The sequence below is a fragment of the Perca fluviatilis genome, chromosome 9 (genome assembly GCF_010015445.1).
Source record: "Perca fluviatilis chromosome 9, GENO_Pfluv_1.0, whole genome shotgun sequence".
Lineage (NCBI taxonomy): Eukaryota > Metazoa > Chordata > Actinopteri > Perciformes > Percidae > Perca > Perca fluviatilis.
The window spans coordinates 18,891,902-18,911,886 of NC_053120.1; the positions used below are offsets into that span (position 1 = coordinate 18,891,902).

Genomic DNA, 19,985 nt, shown 5'->3' on the forward strand with positions numbered 1-19,985 from the left:
CCACACACACACACACACACACACACACACACACACACACACACACACACACACACACACACACACACACACACACACACACACACACACACACACACACACACACACACACACACACACACACACACACACACACACACACACACACACACACACACTACCTTGATGTCAAAGTTGCAGTCGAAGCGCTTGATGAGGACGATAAAGGCGCCAGTCAAGTTGTCCCTCGGAGGGGGCTCGATGGGCTCGCACGCATTTTCTGGTCGTGCCCCAATCAGGAAGCCCTGCAGGGAACGACATAATCAGACATGACATTGTGAGAGAAATACATAAGTGGCTTAAATCAAAGGTTTCCTCAGATGTCTAATAAGGAGTCATTTTCGAAAAGAAGATATTTATTATTTATAGAAAGCTCTTTCTAGCCCGCAGCTACACAGTTTTTCTGTGTACTGAAAAAACACACACAAAAAAAAGACCAGACATAATAATTACAAAAAAACAGTATATTGCTGACAAAGAAATTGCCTTGCTTCATTCATGACTTTTCTGCAGCTGCTCCTTCATCACTGCTTGTGTTCTCTAGTGTCAATAAATAAAAAGTGACACTGGGGCAGTCAGGGGTTACTGAAGGCCACTTTGACAGGGATTCATGTCCGCAGATTCAAAGCGACATAATGTTCACTTACTTTGTAACACCTCTGAGGTACCAATGGTCACATCGAAAGATCTGCTAGTTTTGTCAGTGTTTATGCTAATTTATGTTGACAGCTGTTGGACTGTAGGCAAGTCATGAGAATCTTTTTTTTTGTTCTTTCTTCAAATCACACGTTATGATGAGATAAATGACAGTGACTTAATAGCTATATGACAAGTCATCTGCACTGAGGAACAAGATCTTTTCTGTGTTTCTAAAAAAAACTTTTGCAAGCAAATCACAGTCCAAGATATGATCACACGGTTTTGTCAGATTTTAGAGACCGGCTTAGTGAGCCTGCATTCTGTTAAAATGGGCAAAACACAACACTTTAACATCCCAGGATCCAGTGTCAGCCCCCTGACCCAAAACCATGAGGAGCGCCATCTTTGTTCGCTGCTCCCAGATTAACAACATCTATCATAACCACAGATGAAAAATACACTTGAAAAAGATGCTGGGAAGCAGTTCTGCTGCCGCCCCAGATGTAACACTGGCAAATCAAACATAAATATAACATGGTAATGCATGCATAGTTAATACAGAACTTTCCAGTGCAGTGAAGAATATTACTGACACATAAAAATGATGTGTGTTTTTATAGGTCCATAGAAATCTGTGTGTTTTTGCATGGATCACATTAGCTTTTAAGATAGCTGGTGTTTTCAGTTTGTCAGGATCTCTCAGTTTGCCCTGAAAAACTCTGGCCCTTATATTTCCCCCTCTCTCTCTCTCTCTCTCTCTCTCTCTCTCTCTCTCTGTGGCTTCCTGTCTTAGTCCCATTAACAACAACAGCTTTTGAAGTCACTGATGAGACGGCGATAGTGAGAAGAGAGAGAACAAGAGAGAGCGTGAGAGAGAGCGTGAGAGAGAGAGAGGGTAAGAGAGAGGCTGACAGAGTGCTAAAGGGAAGGAGAACAAAGGCGGAAAACAGAAAAAGTTACAAATATGGAGGCAAAGTGAAACAGAGACCCGCCGAAATGCAGACAAATGAGGAAAGCCAGAAAAAAAAAACGGATGGAGAAAGACAAAAATAGAAAGGTGAAGGCAAAAAGAGGCAGATAAATATCAGCACAGACCCAGCGTAGATAAACAGAGAAGGGATGATGAAAGGAAAACACACAAGAGATGAGGAGGGAGGAACCAAATATGATGTACATTTCTAAACCTGCTTTTATGCAAGTGTAACTAACACCTGTCTGTCTGTCTGTCTGTCTGTCTGTCTCAGAGGCAAGGTGGTAGACAGGAAGTGTCGACGGCTATGGGACTCATGCCAGCCATTTTCAGCTCTTGCGCTCTTAAAGCCAACACTTAAAAAAACAGCTTGATATCAAGGAGAGTCAGCACTTTCTCTCACACACACATAAGGCGTGAGTGCATCTTTCCGGCTGCCACACTGACACGACTCTAAAACAGCAGCTGAGACACATATGGAAAATGACCACATTGACAAATCACATTTACTAACAAATCAGGCCACAACATAAGTGACAAAGTTGCTATTTGAATGCACTGCCCAGATGTAGTTCAACATTAATAAGACCGGACGTATGAAAGGTCAAGGGAAGTATGTGAAATGATCACATCAGGGAGGGGAAACGTGTGAGGAATCACCCATCACCCCCACCGCTGTTACCTCTGGGTGCCTCCTCCAGAGCCGCCCTGCCTTGCTACTAAATGACATCACTGTGCCACTGCCTCACATTCTTCCTCCTGACTTTAAAACCAGAGGCAAGAGCGCCCTCTGTTGAGTAGAAAAGAAATTACATTTAAAAAAAAAAGAGAGCATGGGAAAAACAGGAAATAAGTGGGGAAGGAGGGGAAATCCTGAAAACATAGACTGAAGGAGATGTATCTAAAATACTGCCTGTGCTCGGTTAGACTCCAAGCTGGGTGACATGGGGCTTTTTTGTCTTACAATATTCATATTTTTAATCATCCTGTAGTGCCCCATTTACTGTGAATAGGAGGTTCTACTGTCTGTATGCCAGGATGAATTCATGAATTTGAGAATTTTCTAAAACCAAAATCACTTGGACAAATTCCTGTGCATTCATTTTACTTGGGATATAAAGACCAAACTATAAACCAGATTCGCGAGAAGCCTTGCATTTAAAGATACCAAACTAAATTTAATTTTCCGTTGTTGCATTAGTCTTGCGCACAGAAAGGTGTCAACGTTTGGAGAAACACCTGGTGAGGAGAAATTACTCACCAAGCATGTTAAGTTGAATAGTGAAATATCATGGCACAATAGTGGTGTGCTGCGACACTTCAAACCGAATCTATGACTATAAAAGGCCCAGACACACCGACCAGACGGCCGACCCTCGGCAGAAAAGGCAGTTGGACTGATCAGTCTCCCCAAGTTGGTCAAAAAAGTACCTCGGAACACATCAAAGCGACGAGACGTAACAGCAGGCAGCACTAATCTGTATCGTCGCCCAAAAATGAAAACCGGCAGCTGATTGGACGAATGCATCACGTGGGTCTGGTTTCTCCGGAAATTCAAAGACAGACTGCCATGGCAGCTTGTTCAGAATATGATCTCATATTGTACTAAAATAGTTCACCAAAACATTTTTCTGAAAACATTTTAAGCGAGAAATAGGCCATGCAGTTGCTGAATCGGTCTTCATTTCAGATCGACAAAAGGTCAGTTTAAAAGATTTTCGCTCATTCCGCTCCCAGTTTCCGGATTAGCACTCTACCAATCAGATGGGTCATTTGAGTCCAACTGCTGGCAGTGCCCGCCCAGCCGATTATACATGTCAAATCAGCCAAAATGAAGGCCGACGGCCCCTCGGACGGACGACAGCACGGAATACATCGAACAGACTATTTTGAGATAAACAAAGTACTATAAATAAAATATTACAAGTTACTCCGATGTTAAGAAGTGGACACCACTAGAAAGCCTTGAGTGTAAAATCAAAGCTGGAGCTGGCTTTAGTTTGTCTTTTGGCTCTAATGGTTTAAGACTGGTATGGTGTAACTGCAGACTGAATTAGCTGTTAAAAGCTTAATGTTGGAGGAAACCATGTGGAAATCTCACTTGTTCTACTAATACAGTATGTGAGTGCTCAGAATCAACTCAGAGGGATTTTCTGTTGTTGGAGAATTTAAGAGTGAGGAGGGGGGGTGGGGACAATTCCAAATTACTGCACAGTGATCACACTTAATCCCATCACTAACAATCACACTATAGGGCTTGTTTGGGTTCAGATAGGGAGAAAAAACAACAACAGAGGAATTAATAACTGGCTCTAACCTGAGGCTAGGAGATTAAAGCTCATGTGACTCCACACTCACATTCATCGATGTTCAGATTACCTACTGTAACCTGTTTGAACCACTTCAACCCCTCTCCCCCTACCTTATGCACGACCACAACAGGAAGCAGGTGAAGCTACAGGCCTTGTTTTCAGACAGCACTTTTGCACACAGAATTCTATAATAATAATTATATTACATATGTGGGGTGTTTTTCTGGGTCACATTCTAGACTAGCCTGAACAAAATATGCCTGAAACTCCAACAGAACAGGAGACTGAGAGTAATGAATTAATGGACTCCATGCATGTCTACAGTGTTAACTAAACTCCATTAGCAGCGAATTTCGTGCAAAACACTACTTGCTTTTGAGACATCGCTACGTGTTTTACATATACATATATATATATACATATGCCGGAGGAAACCCAGCAGCTGATCCACTTTCGGGCTGAAAACGAGCAGTAATCATTTGTAATTCATTCCTGTTCATGTACCTGTACATTGTTGTTGGTTATGATACAGGACACTAATGAAAGAAATGGGGTTGGAGGGTTAAGGTTACTGGCCAACAGACATCAGACTGTGGTCTGGAATTTCAGTTTCAGTTTTTAGTTTGTGGTCTTGTGTGTCTTTTTAGTTTTATACATTTGAGTGCCTTTTTTATGTGTGTGTGACATGTATGTTATGGTTCTAATAGTTGATAATGGTTCTGTAATTTAATATATTTATTTTATATATTATTATAATATATTATATATTTATATAAATATTTTTGCCTGTTATGTTGATAACAGATTTTTGTTAACAAAGAAAGTGTTTCTGAACATCAATGAAATTCAAAAAAGTGATAACTGAAACAGATATACCACACACCATGCTGTGTGTATAGAAATATTTATTGCAAACCGACCTAAGTCTGTATGATGATGTAACCAAGTGGCGTCTCATTTCATAAGGGTATGTTTTCACCCCTACCCCTAGGGGTAAGACGAAGGGGTAGGGCTAAGGGGAAGGGGTAAGATGAGAAATGAGATTCAGCCTAAAGCAGCTACTTAGACACAATGACTTGCTGTAAGTTCATCACTGTAAACGTACAGCGAGTCATCTAGACACTGAGAGGAATTATCTGCTGTGAAACAGCTACGATTAGTTAATTACCATACATTTACCAGAGCCAGGCACAAGACACATGACTCATGCAGCTGCATTAAGTAACCCAGTAGTGCTTCATCTCCACAACCATTGATGAAACCTCATCTTCCTTTCAGAGTCAACATTTCAGCGCTTACGTGTTGACACAGCAGATGTGAGCATGTTTAAGCAGAGAACTGGCTTGATTATTATATAATCTTATATTTTACCAAAAGGATAAACAATGTTTGTTATTACACGTTTTGCCTAGAGCAAAACAGAAGTAGTTCTTAACATGGAGTCCGGGGACCTTCAATTTATTTCAATACATTTGAACATGGAAGTACATTCTTGACCTTGACAACAGTATGTTAGTAAAAAAAGTTTTATTTCCCATCTTGTTTTCTATTAATCATGGCATTTTATCCCTGTTTTTATGCTCATTCCATGTCTATTCTATTTCCTTTACTGTAAGGCACATTGTGCTGCATTTCTTGTGTGAATGGTGCTCAATAGCTAGCTCAACTAGCTGATGACGACCCATTACAAAGCTAAAAAAAATAAAAATAAAAAAATAACTTGTAAATCGACCTTTAAATTGAGATTGAGATTATTTTGTTACAATTTCATTCACTTAAATGTAAGCAGTAGGTTACACACAGACAGGCAGCCATTATCTCCCAATCACATCTTCAGGCAACTTTGAGTCCTCAGTTCACCTAAACTGTATGTGTTTGAATTGTGGGAGGAAACTGGAGCAAATGGAGCAAACAGGGGAAACAAGCAAAAATGTTTGATACATATAATTATCCACTCAATGTTCGCAGCCTCCTCAGTGCAACGTTTCCATATTTTGTTCAACGTGTAATAGTCGAGGCAAGATGTAACACGGGAGGGGGAGTGTTTCCTGTCACCTCTTTATACACCCACAATGTCAATCAAATGTATCTAGATTTCAATTAGAGGAAATAACTGTAGATGTTTGTGCAAAATTTTGCATTTCTCAACTGACAGGAGGAAGTCTATTCTGCTGCCTTAGTAAACTAACAAAATAAGTCAGCCACTCAGAAATATGTTGAAGCAGTTTTAGAAGTAGTGTTGTAGAAGTCCATATATTTTGTGATTTCTGGACAAGCACTAAGGTAGAAACCGGGCTTTAATGGTACACAAAAAGAAAACTTATGTTTTTATTTTTACATATTTTACAGGGCAAGTGTGTGCAATCAGAGACTTAACCACTGTTGCTGCTGCACCATCCAAACCACAAGTATTTCTTCTCAGACTAGAGCTCAGTCTATAATTGTGGAAGTGAAAGTGGGCATATAAATAGAATAAAAACAGAAAGCCTGAAAGCCAAGTTGTGTGTCGAGAGTTTGCTGAGAAAAGGTAACACGGCCATTTTAAGGGTATCGATTCTTGGCCATTCTTGTGACCAAGTTGTCATCAGTCGCCATTTGAAGTCAACAGTTTGATGTTGCCTAATTTATCACCAAACAATACTTCTTTACAGTGTCCATCCCATTCATTCAAATACTGACTGGGACATAAAGTGTAAAACCCTTTCTGTTTACTTAAATCTAAAGACACGGGGTGTAAAGTTTAATTTTAAACTGGAAAGTTGTGTTATGCTACTTTTGAACTCCACCTTGAGCTACAAAATCAAACTACTTACATCTGCACCTCATATATAAAACAAAAAATAGTTTCATACTGTGGGTGTACACAGGCTTGCACAAGCCTTGCTTTGAGACCCTGAGTTGACTGCAAACATTCCGGGCTGTGTAAGTGGAAACAGGGAGGGCTCTGTCTGAAGCCTCGTTTCCTGTGGGGAATCCTCAGAAGGGTAAACAGGCTCGTGCTGCCTTGTGATGCCAAAAGTTGCTCCAGGCATCATACATGTGCAGCGCTGCAAGGTCACATTTGAAGTGAATTTATCTTTTATAAATTACTTAGTTGTAAAATCGGCAGACATAATGAGGCCTTGCAGTTTTTCTTATGGCATATATGCAAATAGTAGGTGGAGACACATTACATGTATGTTAAAATAGGTTAATTATGTATTCCAATGATTTACTAAATGTCAACACAATCTGTGGGGGTCAATTCTTATCGGAACAACAGGTGCAAATAGTGCTTATATGTTTAAAAGGAGGTGGTTAAAAGAAAAAAAAAAGTGATTTCACTTTTGTTCTATAGATATCGTAATGGCATGAGACAAAGAGTGAGTGCACAAAAAAAAATATCTGAAGATATCTGCAGTGTATGCATTTCTGTGAATTTGTCAGTTACCAGAAAAGTATTATCGCTGTTTGACAAACACAGCAAAATCTTGTCCAGTAAGAAACAAGGGATGTTCTTCTCTAGTCCTTCTTAACCTGTGATGTGGATGGGTGTATTCTTACATTACAACCTTGTTGAGTGCCGCTTTAAATCACAGCTGATACAACTGTCTGCCGAGCTCACTCAGACCGACGCAGACATGGGCAGGGGAGAGGAGGGTAACTTTAAAATGGACAGACTGAGTTACGCCCCTAGGGACTAGGGCAGCATGTCTGCATGGGACACACCCACTCTGCCCCAGCTAGACAGCAGCTCTTGGCCCACCTTCCCGAAAAGCCCAGTCTGCACTGATTGGTCAGTTTGCCCACTCTGTTGTGATTGGTCAACCAAATTCAAACAAGTTACTGGGCGGGCTGTGCTTGTTCAGGCATCACTTATGGGCAGCACATGTGAAAAACTGTCCGGGCATTCTCAATCAGTGACATCACTAATTGAGGAATTTCAAACAGGAATGTGTGCGAGGCGTTTCAGGCAGTTGAGAAAAAGAGACACTAAGTCATTTTTCAGATTTCATAAAACAGAATCTTACATAAGATTGTGTTGAAACACACAGGGAGCACAGGACTGTCCGCCATAACCCCTTCTGTTCGCCTGGTGACACGTCATTCACAACAGCCTACCTATAGCAAGGCCCATATCAACCAATATGGATACATATACATGTAATACACTAAGTATGTCACAAAATGATTGCTTTTTTGTGCAAATGGGTATGTCTTGCTATAATTAACTTGAGTAAATTAATTAATTAATTAATTCTTGGAACCTCAAGTAACCTGTTGAAGTGTAAACCAGCCCACTTAAAACAAACCTCAAGAACAGCCTTTTTTCACCTTCGTAACATTGCCAAAATTAGGAACATCCTATCTCAAAACGATGCTGAAAAACTAGAGACTTAAGACTCTCCAGCTGATCTAGAACGCTGCAGCGCGTGTTCTGACAAGAACTAAGCAAAAAGATCATATTTCTCCTGTATTAGCTTCTCTGCATTGGCTTCCTGTAAAATCCAGGATTGAATTTAAAATCCTCCTCCTGACCTACAAGGCTATAAATGGTCAAGCACCATCGTATCTAGAAGAGCTCATAGTACCTTATTGCCCCACTAGAGCACTGCGCTCCCAGAATGCAGAGTTACTTGTGGTTCCGAGAGTCTCTAAAAGTAGAATGGGAGCCAGAGCCTTTAGCTATCAAGCTCCTCTCGAGTGGAACCAGTCTGGGTCCGGGGGGCAGACACCGTCACCACATTTAAAAGTAAACTTAAAACTCTCCTCTTTGATAAAGCTTATAGTTACGGAGTGAGGAGTTGCAGCGTTCGCCTAGACCAGTGGGGGAGGGTCTATAGCCGCAGACACGGCACCCCTTATCTTCTCTGCTTCTCTTCATAGTCGTTAGACTCATCTACCATATAATCAATGATATAATCAAAGTAGAGGGAGACAGGCCAGTACAGCCCAATCCGGTTGGGGAGAGTTCTAGCCAGACCAGGCTCCTCCAAATTTCGGTACCAGAGAGCGCGTAAGCGCAAGCTTATCTGTCCTCTCTGAAAAATGACAGAGAGCGGTGCTCTGACACAAACACACACACTCGCACACACGCAGAGCTGCAGACGACCCAAACTACGTCGGCTCTGCAGTTTTGTTGAAGTCAGTAAGTCACGGAAATGCCGATAAAGTGGTTTCAAGTGGGGTACAGTTTTTCATAACTTCACGCAGACAGCGTTTGCTGCGATATGATATTAATGGCAAGAAAAAAAGGGGTCGTGGTGCAGTTGACATTACACTTCCTCGGAGACGAGCAGCCAGGCACAACAGTGGTTTCTATGCCCTGGTGACTGACTGACAGGCTGAGGTTCTAAGGCAACTTTATTTCTACAGCACCTTTCAGCAACAAGGCAATTCAAAGTGCTTTACATGAAACATTAAAGAGCAATTAAAAACAGTCATGATGAAAATAAAACAGGCTAAAAAAAATATACAAATACAATAATAAACAAAATATTTTTTTTTTTTTACTGTCATGACAACGATGGGGCTGTCAGTTTACCTTATATGTTGCATCTTCAAAAGTGACACTGTAATTTCTGCATCTATTATTAAAGTATTTATTAGTAATACAGTGGAAATAAGTAGAAATGTGAATATTTGGTTAGCATGTTGATTTACGGTGTGTGCCCCTAAATTTTCTGGTTGTGCCCCTAAAATTTTCAGTTGGGGGCCACTGTGCTCCTAGTGAAAAAAGTTAGTCTGGAGCCCTGATCTGTGTGCTTCCATGTTCCAGAAATGCTTGTTACTAACCTAGCTCTGGGGAGCTTACGCCCCAGAGTCCATATGTATTCTTTACGCCAAGCAGGTTTCCTTGGATTAGGGTGGCCCCTAAATCATGGTTGCAGCCTGTCACCGTGGTCCTGCTGCGTGCCCTGCTACGTCCTGTGACGCCCTGCTATACCGTCCTACGTCCCGTGACACCCTGCAGTGCCCTGCTATGCCATGAACTACTACAACTACTATTTCTAGTCACTGATCCATTATCTTTATTGTGACTATTATTGCCACTGTTCATAACACCCCCAACCGGCACCGTCAGACACCGCCTACCAAGAGCCTGGGTCTGTCCGAGGTTTCGTCCTGAGAGGGAGTGTTACCTCGCCACTGTCGCACTGAATGCTTCCCCTTTACTGGGAATTACTGGAATTGTTGGGTCTTTGTAAATTATAGAGTGTGGTCTAGATCTACTCTATCTGTAAAGTGTCTTGAGATAACTCTTGTTATGAATTGATACTATAAATAAAATTTAATTAAAAGTGTGTTTTCTGGAATTCCAAAACTGTAAAATGACAGAATATATCTGATTGAAAAAACATTAACACTTCCCACGACTTTCTGTTTAGAATAGGAAGAAACACTTGAAGGGTGTGTTATTCTTAAGAGTCTTCAAACTTCATGTTGTGAGACCGATGCTACCTGTCATTTTAACCAGGGCCTTGATTCCTAAAATAACCCAGGGGATCATAACTCATGTGATGATGCCAAATGATGCTGTGGGACTGCCATGATGGTGTCATAATGCTAAACATAGCATCATTCAATTCAGATAAGTGGCAGTAATTATGAGTTTGCAAACATACAGTCCTTAACCTGCACATATACACAATCACAGAACAAGGCATGTGATATTTTGCCATCAGCTTGCTTCTGTGCCCTAAAAAGCCTTTGTACAACAACTGGGCTCTTGACTGTGGGAAACGCCACAAAGACCAGCTTAGAACGCAGACATGAATCATCCCTTCTGTTTGTGAGCTTTGTGGATCAAGCAGCGTGCGGGTTGCTGGGTTGCAAACTGAAACCTCACAACAACACACATTTAGTGTATTACAATCCTCAACACAGAGCAGTATGGTTTGGAAGCAATTTCATGACATGTTATTAAACTGGGATGGAGCTTCATTTAAGTCCAATTAGAGTGTAATTTGAATAATTACAATAATAACTACACTCTGTCATTTTAAAGTGTAGCTGACTGCTGAAACACATATGGCATTTGTATTGACTTGAAAACCATTTAGCATTTTTTTCAAAATTGACCGTGTTTTCTACTGTGTTCACAAACATTGTAACATGTAAATAAATCTTTAGCAGGCAGCATCCTGAAACAATAGTATTATCATAGTTAATTCCCATTGTTAGTCCATGTTAGAGCTGACCAATATATCAATATTATATTGAAATCGTGATATGATTTTAATCGTCCTAGATTTTGGATATCGTAGTATCGTAATATGGCATAAGTGGTGTCTTTTCCTGGTTTTAAAGGCTGCATTACAGTAAAGTGATGTAATTTTCTGAACTTACCAGACTGTCTACCTGTTCTATTATTTGCCTTTACCCATTTAGTCATTATATCCACATTATTGATGATTGTTTATCAAAAATGTCATTGTTTAAATATTTTGTGAAAGCACCAATAGTCAACACTAAAATATCGTTGCGGTATCGATATTGGTATTTGGTCAAAGATATCGTGATATTTGATTTTCTCCATATCGCCCAGCCCTAGTCCATGTATTTAAATAATCAATTTGGGAGTGATAACATTTCCAAACAAGTCTTTTTAATCTTAATAGTGAAGCTAACACTTTTGTTTACTTCTGGATACAGGCTGCGTAGCTTTGAAGTTGTTAATAACAATCATAAAGAGATCACATACACTTTTTTCTATTTATATTGCATGTTTTCCTATTTTTCTGCAAATTCTAACAGTAAAAAATGTTATGTTATTTGCTCACTTCCTGGTACATATATGATCTTTTCATCACACCAAAAATAGAGAGTCAGGAATATCTTTCTTTTTTTTCATGGTTAAACTTTAATTCAGTGAAGCTGTAAAGTGGAAACATGCTGATTACTAGCTTGTCAGACAAACACCTTTGAGCCTTGTGCACTTACCTTTAGTCCATTGCTGGGTAGCCGATAGCCAAACCGTGCAGGCAGGTCCTCAAAGTTCTCCGTTTTGTTGTCAAATGAGTACTGAAAGATGGAAAAAGTTCAGTTTAATTACTTTTGATTCAAGACATTTTATGGAGGCTGACACAGCATCAAATAAAGCTTCATTAACTGACTTTTGAGAATTAGGGGGCATAAAACACAAAACACAGGGCTGAAATATCTATCACTCGGTTATTGCTAATCTGGATTGGAGGTGTGTTTATATTATTGTTGTATGCTTCTTTGTATCGTCCTAGCTGCACTTAAGAGTTACTCACAGCTGCAATGTCGGCCTCCACGGGCAGCAGGTTGAGAAACGCAAAGAGCTGAACAGTGAAGATGGTGTAAATCTGCGTGGCCGACAGCATCAGCATTCCCAGGGACAGCAGCATCTTGGTATCACGTTACAACCTCCAGCCGCTATACCACTCACTCACACACACACACACACACACACACACACACACACACACACACACACACACACACACAAACACACACACAGACAGGTGACCTCGCACCCCGCTATACACCGTCTGTTGTCGTCACACCTAGAAAAGACATCAATGATTATATGTGAAGCCTTCACTCACATTTACTGATAAAATAATGTTGAAATGTCTCGATATACATTTAAATTTGAAATTAATGCAGGTGTGATGTCTTTATGTCTGTCATTGCTTGCATGTTAAGCATAAAACCATATAAAACCAAATTTGGCTCCTAACACTAATCCTAGCTATACTGTGATTGAGCTATAAGAGCGGTGGACTGTTTAATGCTATTTTCAGGTGTCTGGCTAGTGCCGATCGCTGCATCAGTGCACTGTCCAAGCCTTGGCCTATTCCAATCCCGAGTCTGGTCTTTCAATTATCGGACTACACACACGTGTATGCCCTGTGAAGGTTAATGTGAAGTGGAATTTAGTGGAATTTCCGCTTGCAGAACACACCACGCATCATACAGTACATTTCAATACTGAATTCAATCTTCTACAACAGTGTCAAAGCAGAGCTTTATATTGTGGATAACAGCTTGAACATAAAGTGTCAATGTTACCTCTCCCCACTCTCTTTTTTTATTGTTCTTATTTAATAAAGTTATACAGACCAACTAAGAAATGCTAGAAGTAGGCCTGTCGCAATATGCAATAAATCAATTAATCGCATGATAAATAAAAATTAGCGTGATCATTTTTAAACGGAAATGATCGCGGCCGGAAAGATTTCCATTTTATTTATTGATTTTGGTTGTGTTTGTTTTTTATTCAAGTGCATTTTTTGTTAACAGAGACTGAGAGTCCATTTTATTTATTGTTTTTGGTTGTTTTGTTCATATATTGTGGATATTGTCTTCCAGTTCCAGTGTTAAATATTCTTTAGAAATAAAAGTTTATTGATCTGTGAAAAGGTGTACCTGCATTATTATGCCATTATCATTAGATTAGATGAAAATGGTCTTAGAACGACAATATTATCGTTTTTCGCAATAATTTCAGGGACAATTTATCGTCCAGCAAAATTTGTTATCGTGACAGGCCTACAAGAAAGCTATATTTTGTATTCTGGACTCAGAGCATCTCTCTCTCTTGGATGGTGCTTCTCACTTGTCCTACTTTTTCATTTAAAGAAAATACCCAAGAGCAATGTACACTCTTTGGAGACCACAGAAGACCAAATCCAAACCATAGAGACCAAAGAAAAGCACTAAGCAGTTTGCAACAATTGTCCCCTAAATTTCCTTTACACTAGTGCTGTTTAGTGTCAGGACTATCTTACTGTTGGTTCCTGTGAGGCTTCCTGTTTGCGTCTGTTATGTTTCTTAGCCAGCCAGTTGCCTAAATGATTGAAGTGAGCTTCAGGCCTAATACCACATTATAATGGGTATGACTTCAAAAAGAGCAGGGCAGCATGTAATCAGGTCAGCAGAAGCCAACAGCCAGGCTTTAGGCTGCATTCACATACACTCAGGCGGTCGTCAGGTGGTCCGGCAAAAACGTCTTTCCATTCATTTTGAATGGGTGTAGTGCATTTAGGGTGTGGCACTAGCTTCCCTCCATCTCTTTTCTTTATCTCTTTCTCTATGAAATGAGGCTGCCTTCAAGTGCGAACAAATGTTGACATCTATATAAACGATCTGCGTTTAACAATAATTGTGAAATATAAAGTCTACTACATTGGGGGCTCCAAGAATACAACATGACGTCACACAAGTGGACCATTAAAGGGGTGATAGAATGATTATAAAGGGTATTTCACACTGTTCCTTAAGGTCTCCTAATAGGGTATTAACATTGGTTGGGCTGAAAATTGCACGAGTGCTATTCTATGGGCCCTTAACTACCCCGTGAATATGGCCCTATTTGTAACAAGAGCTTTTCTTCCAAATATGGTATGCTCATGAATATTTAGATGAGCTGCACGCTGATTGGTTGAGCCAACCACATACACATACATTGGAGACGAAACAGCAGGTCTCATAATTCAGACACTGCAAAGTTATACATTGTTTGTCTTCTATTTTGTTATTAAATTCACTTCGGAGACTTTTTTATGCGAGAAATCAACTATATGACTCATATAACTCAAACATGGGCAGTTTTACGAAAATTGATGGCTAATTGCAAATTTGGTACGACGTGTCAGACTTAAGGAGCTCCACACAGTCTGACGAGAAAGCGGCAGCCTGCTGGGCTCCATGTCCAAGGCAAAGTCACCGTTTCTGGGTTACTGGACTACTGGGGCTCCGTGGAGCTGGCCGGCTGCCGGCATAACTATAGTATATTTACACTTTGAATTTCATCACGGCATGTATATCACAGCTACCCTAAGGTCTTACAAAGCTTAGCTAACCGATCCGATTTCAATTTAATGCATTTTTGTGAATTTCAGCGGTCTAGGAGGATGCTAGCTAGCTCTAATTGATAGAGCTCCGTCCAGCTCACCGCTGGCTCTATCAATGAGACTCGCGGACAAGATGCGTTTCCCCGATCGTTTGTTTAAATAACTCAACACACATATCAATTATAAGATTAAGTGGAACCTGTGGTAAGAGATTGCGGGCGTAACAAGCTCGCTGACCGCACTCTCACTCACACACAGGACATTTAGCAGGAAGAGGGGAGGGAGAACAGTGAGCTACACATAGTTGATTTCTTGCATAAAAAAAGTCTCAGAAGTGAATTTAGTGATAAAATAGCAGATGAACAATGTATACAATTTCTGAGATCTGCGTGACCTATTCAGAAGACTACCTGATCTCAGATCAGTGGTGTAGCCTATGTAAATGTTGGTGCGTGACAAAGGTAGAGACTAGAGCCAAATAAGTTGACGTCAACTTGGTGGTTCGTTGAGATTTGCGCGCTTTCAGAGGCTGTTTCAAAGAGATTTGCAGAGGAAAGAGGTGTCAATGGGATTTTGATGTTCTATGTATGTCCTAGTTACCCACTAAACTGTCGTTATTCAACTATGACAAGCTAAAATCGGTTTTGCATTCTATCACCCCTTTAAAGTGACACTCCCACCACCGCGCAACCCAGCAGCAAATCCCCAGATCGCTTTTTCTAGTGTGAACGGGCCCCACTAAGCTGTGTTGTCAAGCTGCAATGTAGGGAAGTAGTGTTTGAGGATTACATGGTTTGTTGTGTACTTTTGAAGAAGACAAGGACTTTTTTTAATTGAATCAATACATCATGGATTTGTAAAATGCCACCATTTGTCTAGTTTATACATTGTATTGTAGTATAGCAGTAATGCTTTAAACAGATTGGGGACATAAAAAATACCGCTTTAGAACCTGTCCTAATTATTTCTAAACCAACACTGCATCTAAGCATCTGAAATCATTGAATTGCTTCAACTCAAGAGTAGAAACGTGTTAAGATTAATTTTGGCAAAAGCCTTTAAGACAAATTGTTCTTTTTTAAACAGGTACATCCTTGAAATGTATCCTTTAAGATCCTGACCGTCACACTGCTGACTCAAACCTTTTTTGTAAATATATTTTAGAAATTCACAGTTCGAAATTAACTTCACCCATTCAGATACTAGTTCCCATATTAATAAACAAATGACTGTACCAAAAATTAATAAGCCCACTGATATATATTTCAACACTAGTAAATACAAGCAATTCTAGTCTAGTCTATCTACTCATAAAATCACAACCTACTATCTGTCCAATCTGCACAATTCACTTAAAAATCACTAAGGTTGAATTCTAAGCCTTAATCACATCTGTGTAAAAAGGGACTGAGGCTTTGTTATGTAACTCTCCATCCCTAATGTCCTACTAATGCTGCTGCTGCAATTTCCCCTTAAACAAGGTCTACATACTAAGCACCTCCAGTAAAGCATGCTGCTCTGTGAGGGCATAGCCTGATTTCCTCAGTGTGGAGTGTGGTCTAGACCTATCTGCAAATTGTGATAACTTCTGTTATGATTTGACACTATAAATAAAACTGATTTGAATTTACCCATACAAAGATAACAACATGGACAAAATTAAAAATCATCATCGTCCCAACATTCATGGATTACAAGTGTATCAAAATTCACAAGATGTAACTCTTGATCATTTGAAGATCGAGAGACAGAAAATATTGAGGATTTTTTTTTTGTACATAAATTAACCTAATGGGAATGTTTGTTTTTGGCAGAAATGGCTGAATCCAAACAAAACGGTCCTGCCCACAGCAATATTACAGGTAGAGCTGTATGGTAGCCTTTATCACAAAATCTCAGTTGACAAATCTCTATATTTTCTTACAGTATACATTATCACATTGCCTAACCCTAATGTTTATTTGCACATGTCAGTGTCTTACAACATGTCATAAACATGTTACCAAAAGGCAGGTACGGTTTAACTTGCAGGGTGCCAGCTAGGTTCATTCTCGATTAAAACAGTAGCTTACATCTGTGACTTATATGTAAATTCAACAAATTATTATTACATCAGATGCACAAACTATGTGGCAGGACAGCCAGAGACTTTACACTAAAACTGTCTCAGAGACTGAGAGGGTCTTTTTAATAACAAATAACCAAAGGGGAAGTGAAAGCAACATCACTCATGACAACTGTGAACAGATGATGACTAAACATCAAATGACAACAATCACATTTTATTAAGAAAAGAACTCTATGAGGTCGTAATGAGACCGGTACATTTACAAACCAGTGTGATTAAAGGATGAAATAGTTAATGAAAACATGCTGTTAACATTCATTGACAAAAACAATAACCCGAAATTTAAACTTTAAACCCCAAATCTCAGCGACTAATGTTGGGTTACAGGTTCCACACCAAAGTGCTTTTACAAATATTAGTCAGTAGCGTAAAAGTAAATTTCAGAGAGCTAGCTACAGTTCTTAAGCGTATAGTTATACACTTAAATCAATCTGTGGTCTTGTGTGGACAGTCTTAGGTGTGCAGCTAACGTTAGCTACAAAAACAGAGCGTCCTGCACCCGCCTTAGCATGATGCTAACATAGGTAGCTCGCTGGCTTGTTGTGGGTGTTTACCTTTAGTTCTGTCTGGAGGTTAATCTTGTCCAGGAATTTAGCTGATGGCAGTGACATCGCTGTCCTTCGCTGTGCGTCGTGTCAAGCAACATATTCAACAGTGAAGATTTTGTATGGACTTCATCCCGTTTGAACGGTGGGTCAGAGAATAAACGTTACAGTTTAATCCCCTCCGCTCCGCTAGCGGCCAACTTCCGCCGCATTCAGCTTCTGATTGGACGAACCATCTGTCAATCATTCTATTCCGGAAGTGACTCCAGACGTAAACATATCCACGTGATGGCACTACATCCATGGCAGATACAACCATTTGCTGCAGTCAACAGTCGCATGAGCTGCCTGAAACCTGAAACGAGCAGCTAGCCAATATTTACAGCTGCATCATTGCATTACGATATTAACTGGCAGCAGAAGTGAATATTTAAAGAAACTATATATATTTTAAGCGGAAAAAAGTATATGCTCTTTTTGCATCAGCACAACTGTTGTCACCCTCCCCCCTCAAAAACTAGTCTTGGAAACAGTCTCTAGCACCCTCTATAGTAAATACGCTGTCTTCTATTTAGGAGATCCTTGTTTATGATCAGTGTTTATGGTTGCAGTCAAGAGGTGGAAAATAAATAAGTGTATTGTTAGAGTTCTAGTGTATTACAACTGTGGGGTTCTGCATGTAGATAGCAATTACTTTGCAGAATAACGCTTTACATTCATAACACAAAGTTACTAAAATCTGATATATATGTAGAAGTATGACCATAAGCATTAAAACTTTTACATCGTAAAGAGTAACACTCTTCCTAATGAGTGCTTTTAATTTAATTTTCATTGTATTTAAGCTGAAATTCATTTCACAAAGGATAAAACAAACCTTCAAACGTTAGCATAAATAACTACCTAAAAATAAGAAAAACTAGACTTGAAATTAAAATAATGAAAAACCAGACTTAAATAAAATAAAAAAAAATTGAAAAAAAAGGAGTGAGTAAAGCAAAAGGCTTTCTTTTATTTCACTTAATGGATTATACAACATGTATCTACATTTCTATATTTAGATTTAATTTGTGTTCTGATTCGTGCACAATAAAACAGAAATCATCACAACATGTAGGTCTTGAACCTTGAAAAAAACGAGTCACTGTTTGCTCCAAGCCTAGACTCAACACATAAACTTTGTGGACAGCTTCAGACTTTAATAAGGTCAAAATGCAAATTTGTCCCCTGTAAAACTTTCAAAGAACATTTGAAGTTACTGTAATGTTCGTCCAACACAGTGTGAAACCAGTGGCTAGTCCTTTTGTTTTCAAAAAAGCAGAGTGAAGAGCTGACGTCAGAGTGTGTTGGGGTTGTTTTCAACTAGAAGCTGTTTTCAACTGAGGGCTTGCATAAAACAGTTTATCGTATTGTAAGTTTTTGTTACAAAACCATGTTCAAATAGCATATTAAATAAGATTTCAATTTGAACCTGAGATTAATGTTCTAAGATTCTGATTCTTAAACCTTTTATGGTGGTCCTCTTTGCAAACATGCTCATGCAGGACAGTTGAGCAAGATAGAATAACAGATATGCCTGCTTCACACGGTAATGTAAGAACAGAATCAAGTAGCAGAAATACAATTATGATTCTGTATTCTGTTGTGAGTGATTACAACTTTTTGGAGTAGGTCAATTTACAACCTGCCCTGTATTGCTGTGTAATGTTTTCCTTGGATAATAAGTCTATAACTGCACCTGAACTTTGCGTGTTCAGGTCTTATTGCTGCTGTAAAAACAGAAGCAGATCAGGTGTACAGAAGACATGAGACTAAATCAAACTCCAGTTTTGTGACTCAATAACTGGCAATTGTCACATGCAATACAGCATTTTATTACATGTCTACAAATGCTTAGATATATTTCTTTTTCTTTTACAATTTACTCAATAGGCCTGTATCATTTTGTACTACAATTGGTTTTGTTTGTTTTTTCCTGTCTCTGTAAAGGCATTTGAGACTTATATGATAAAGAGCTATATGAATATCCTACTATCCTAACTGCAAGTCAGAGATAGAAAAATAGCCTTGCATATTTATAATGTAGGCTTATGTAGTGTAGGCAAAGTGTGTTGTTTTCAGTACAGACACCAACATCTTTCCACCCCTTTTAATCTATTTAATCTGCCTTTCTTGCACTTCAACATGTTCCTACATTTATTTGATTGGCATGCTTGTTTCTGGGGTGAGAAAATGTACCATCAAAGAAACCCTTTCAAAACCCAAATGGATAAAGTTTATAAGCTCCACATCACCAAGCCAAAAATGTATGTCAAGATTACTCAATTTCTGTTTCTGCATTTTAGAAACATTTTAACTATTTCATAATTTGGAAAGCATTGTCTTTTTTTGACTTCTTAGATCCCACTTTGCACAGTAGCGTGTCTTCCCAAACCCTACCCACCCAACTACTGCCCCCCTCCCTAGAATGACTTTGTGTCTGACAAACTCACCACACACTCTCCCCTGTCTGACTTAAGGCACAACAGAGTAGCAAAGCGGACAGAG

General features: G+C 39.5%; 1 protein-coding gene across 2 annotated transcripts in view; it reads right to left on the minus strand.

Moving 5' to 3' along the window:
- rnf13 (ring finger protein 13) overlaps positions 1-17,652 on the minus strand; it is a 48,048-nt gene extending 30,396 nt beyond the window's left edge. Inside the window, exons 1-4 of one of the 2 annotated variants that reach the window (XM_039812456.1) lie at positions 17,448-17,652; positions 12,201-12,354; positions 11,884-11,964; positions 162-284 (exon numbers count right to left, since the gene is read on the minus strand). In XM_039812456.1, the coding sequence (XP_039668390.1) occupies positions 162-284; positions 11,884-11,964; positions 12,201-12,314 (318 nt within the window). In that variant the 5' untranslated portion in view covers positions 12,315-12,354; positions 17,448-17,652. Of the gene's footprint in view, positions 1-161; positions 285-11,883; positions 11,965-12,200; positions 12,474-17,447 lie in introns of both variants that reach the window. The other variant, XM_039812455.1, reaches the window with a different exon arrangement.
- Between the last annotated feature and the right edge of the window lie 2,333 nt (positions 17,653-19,985).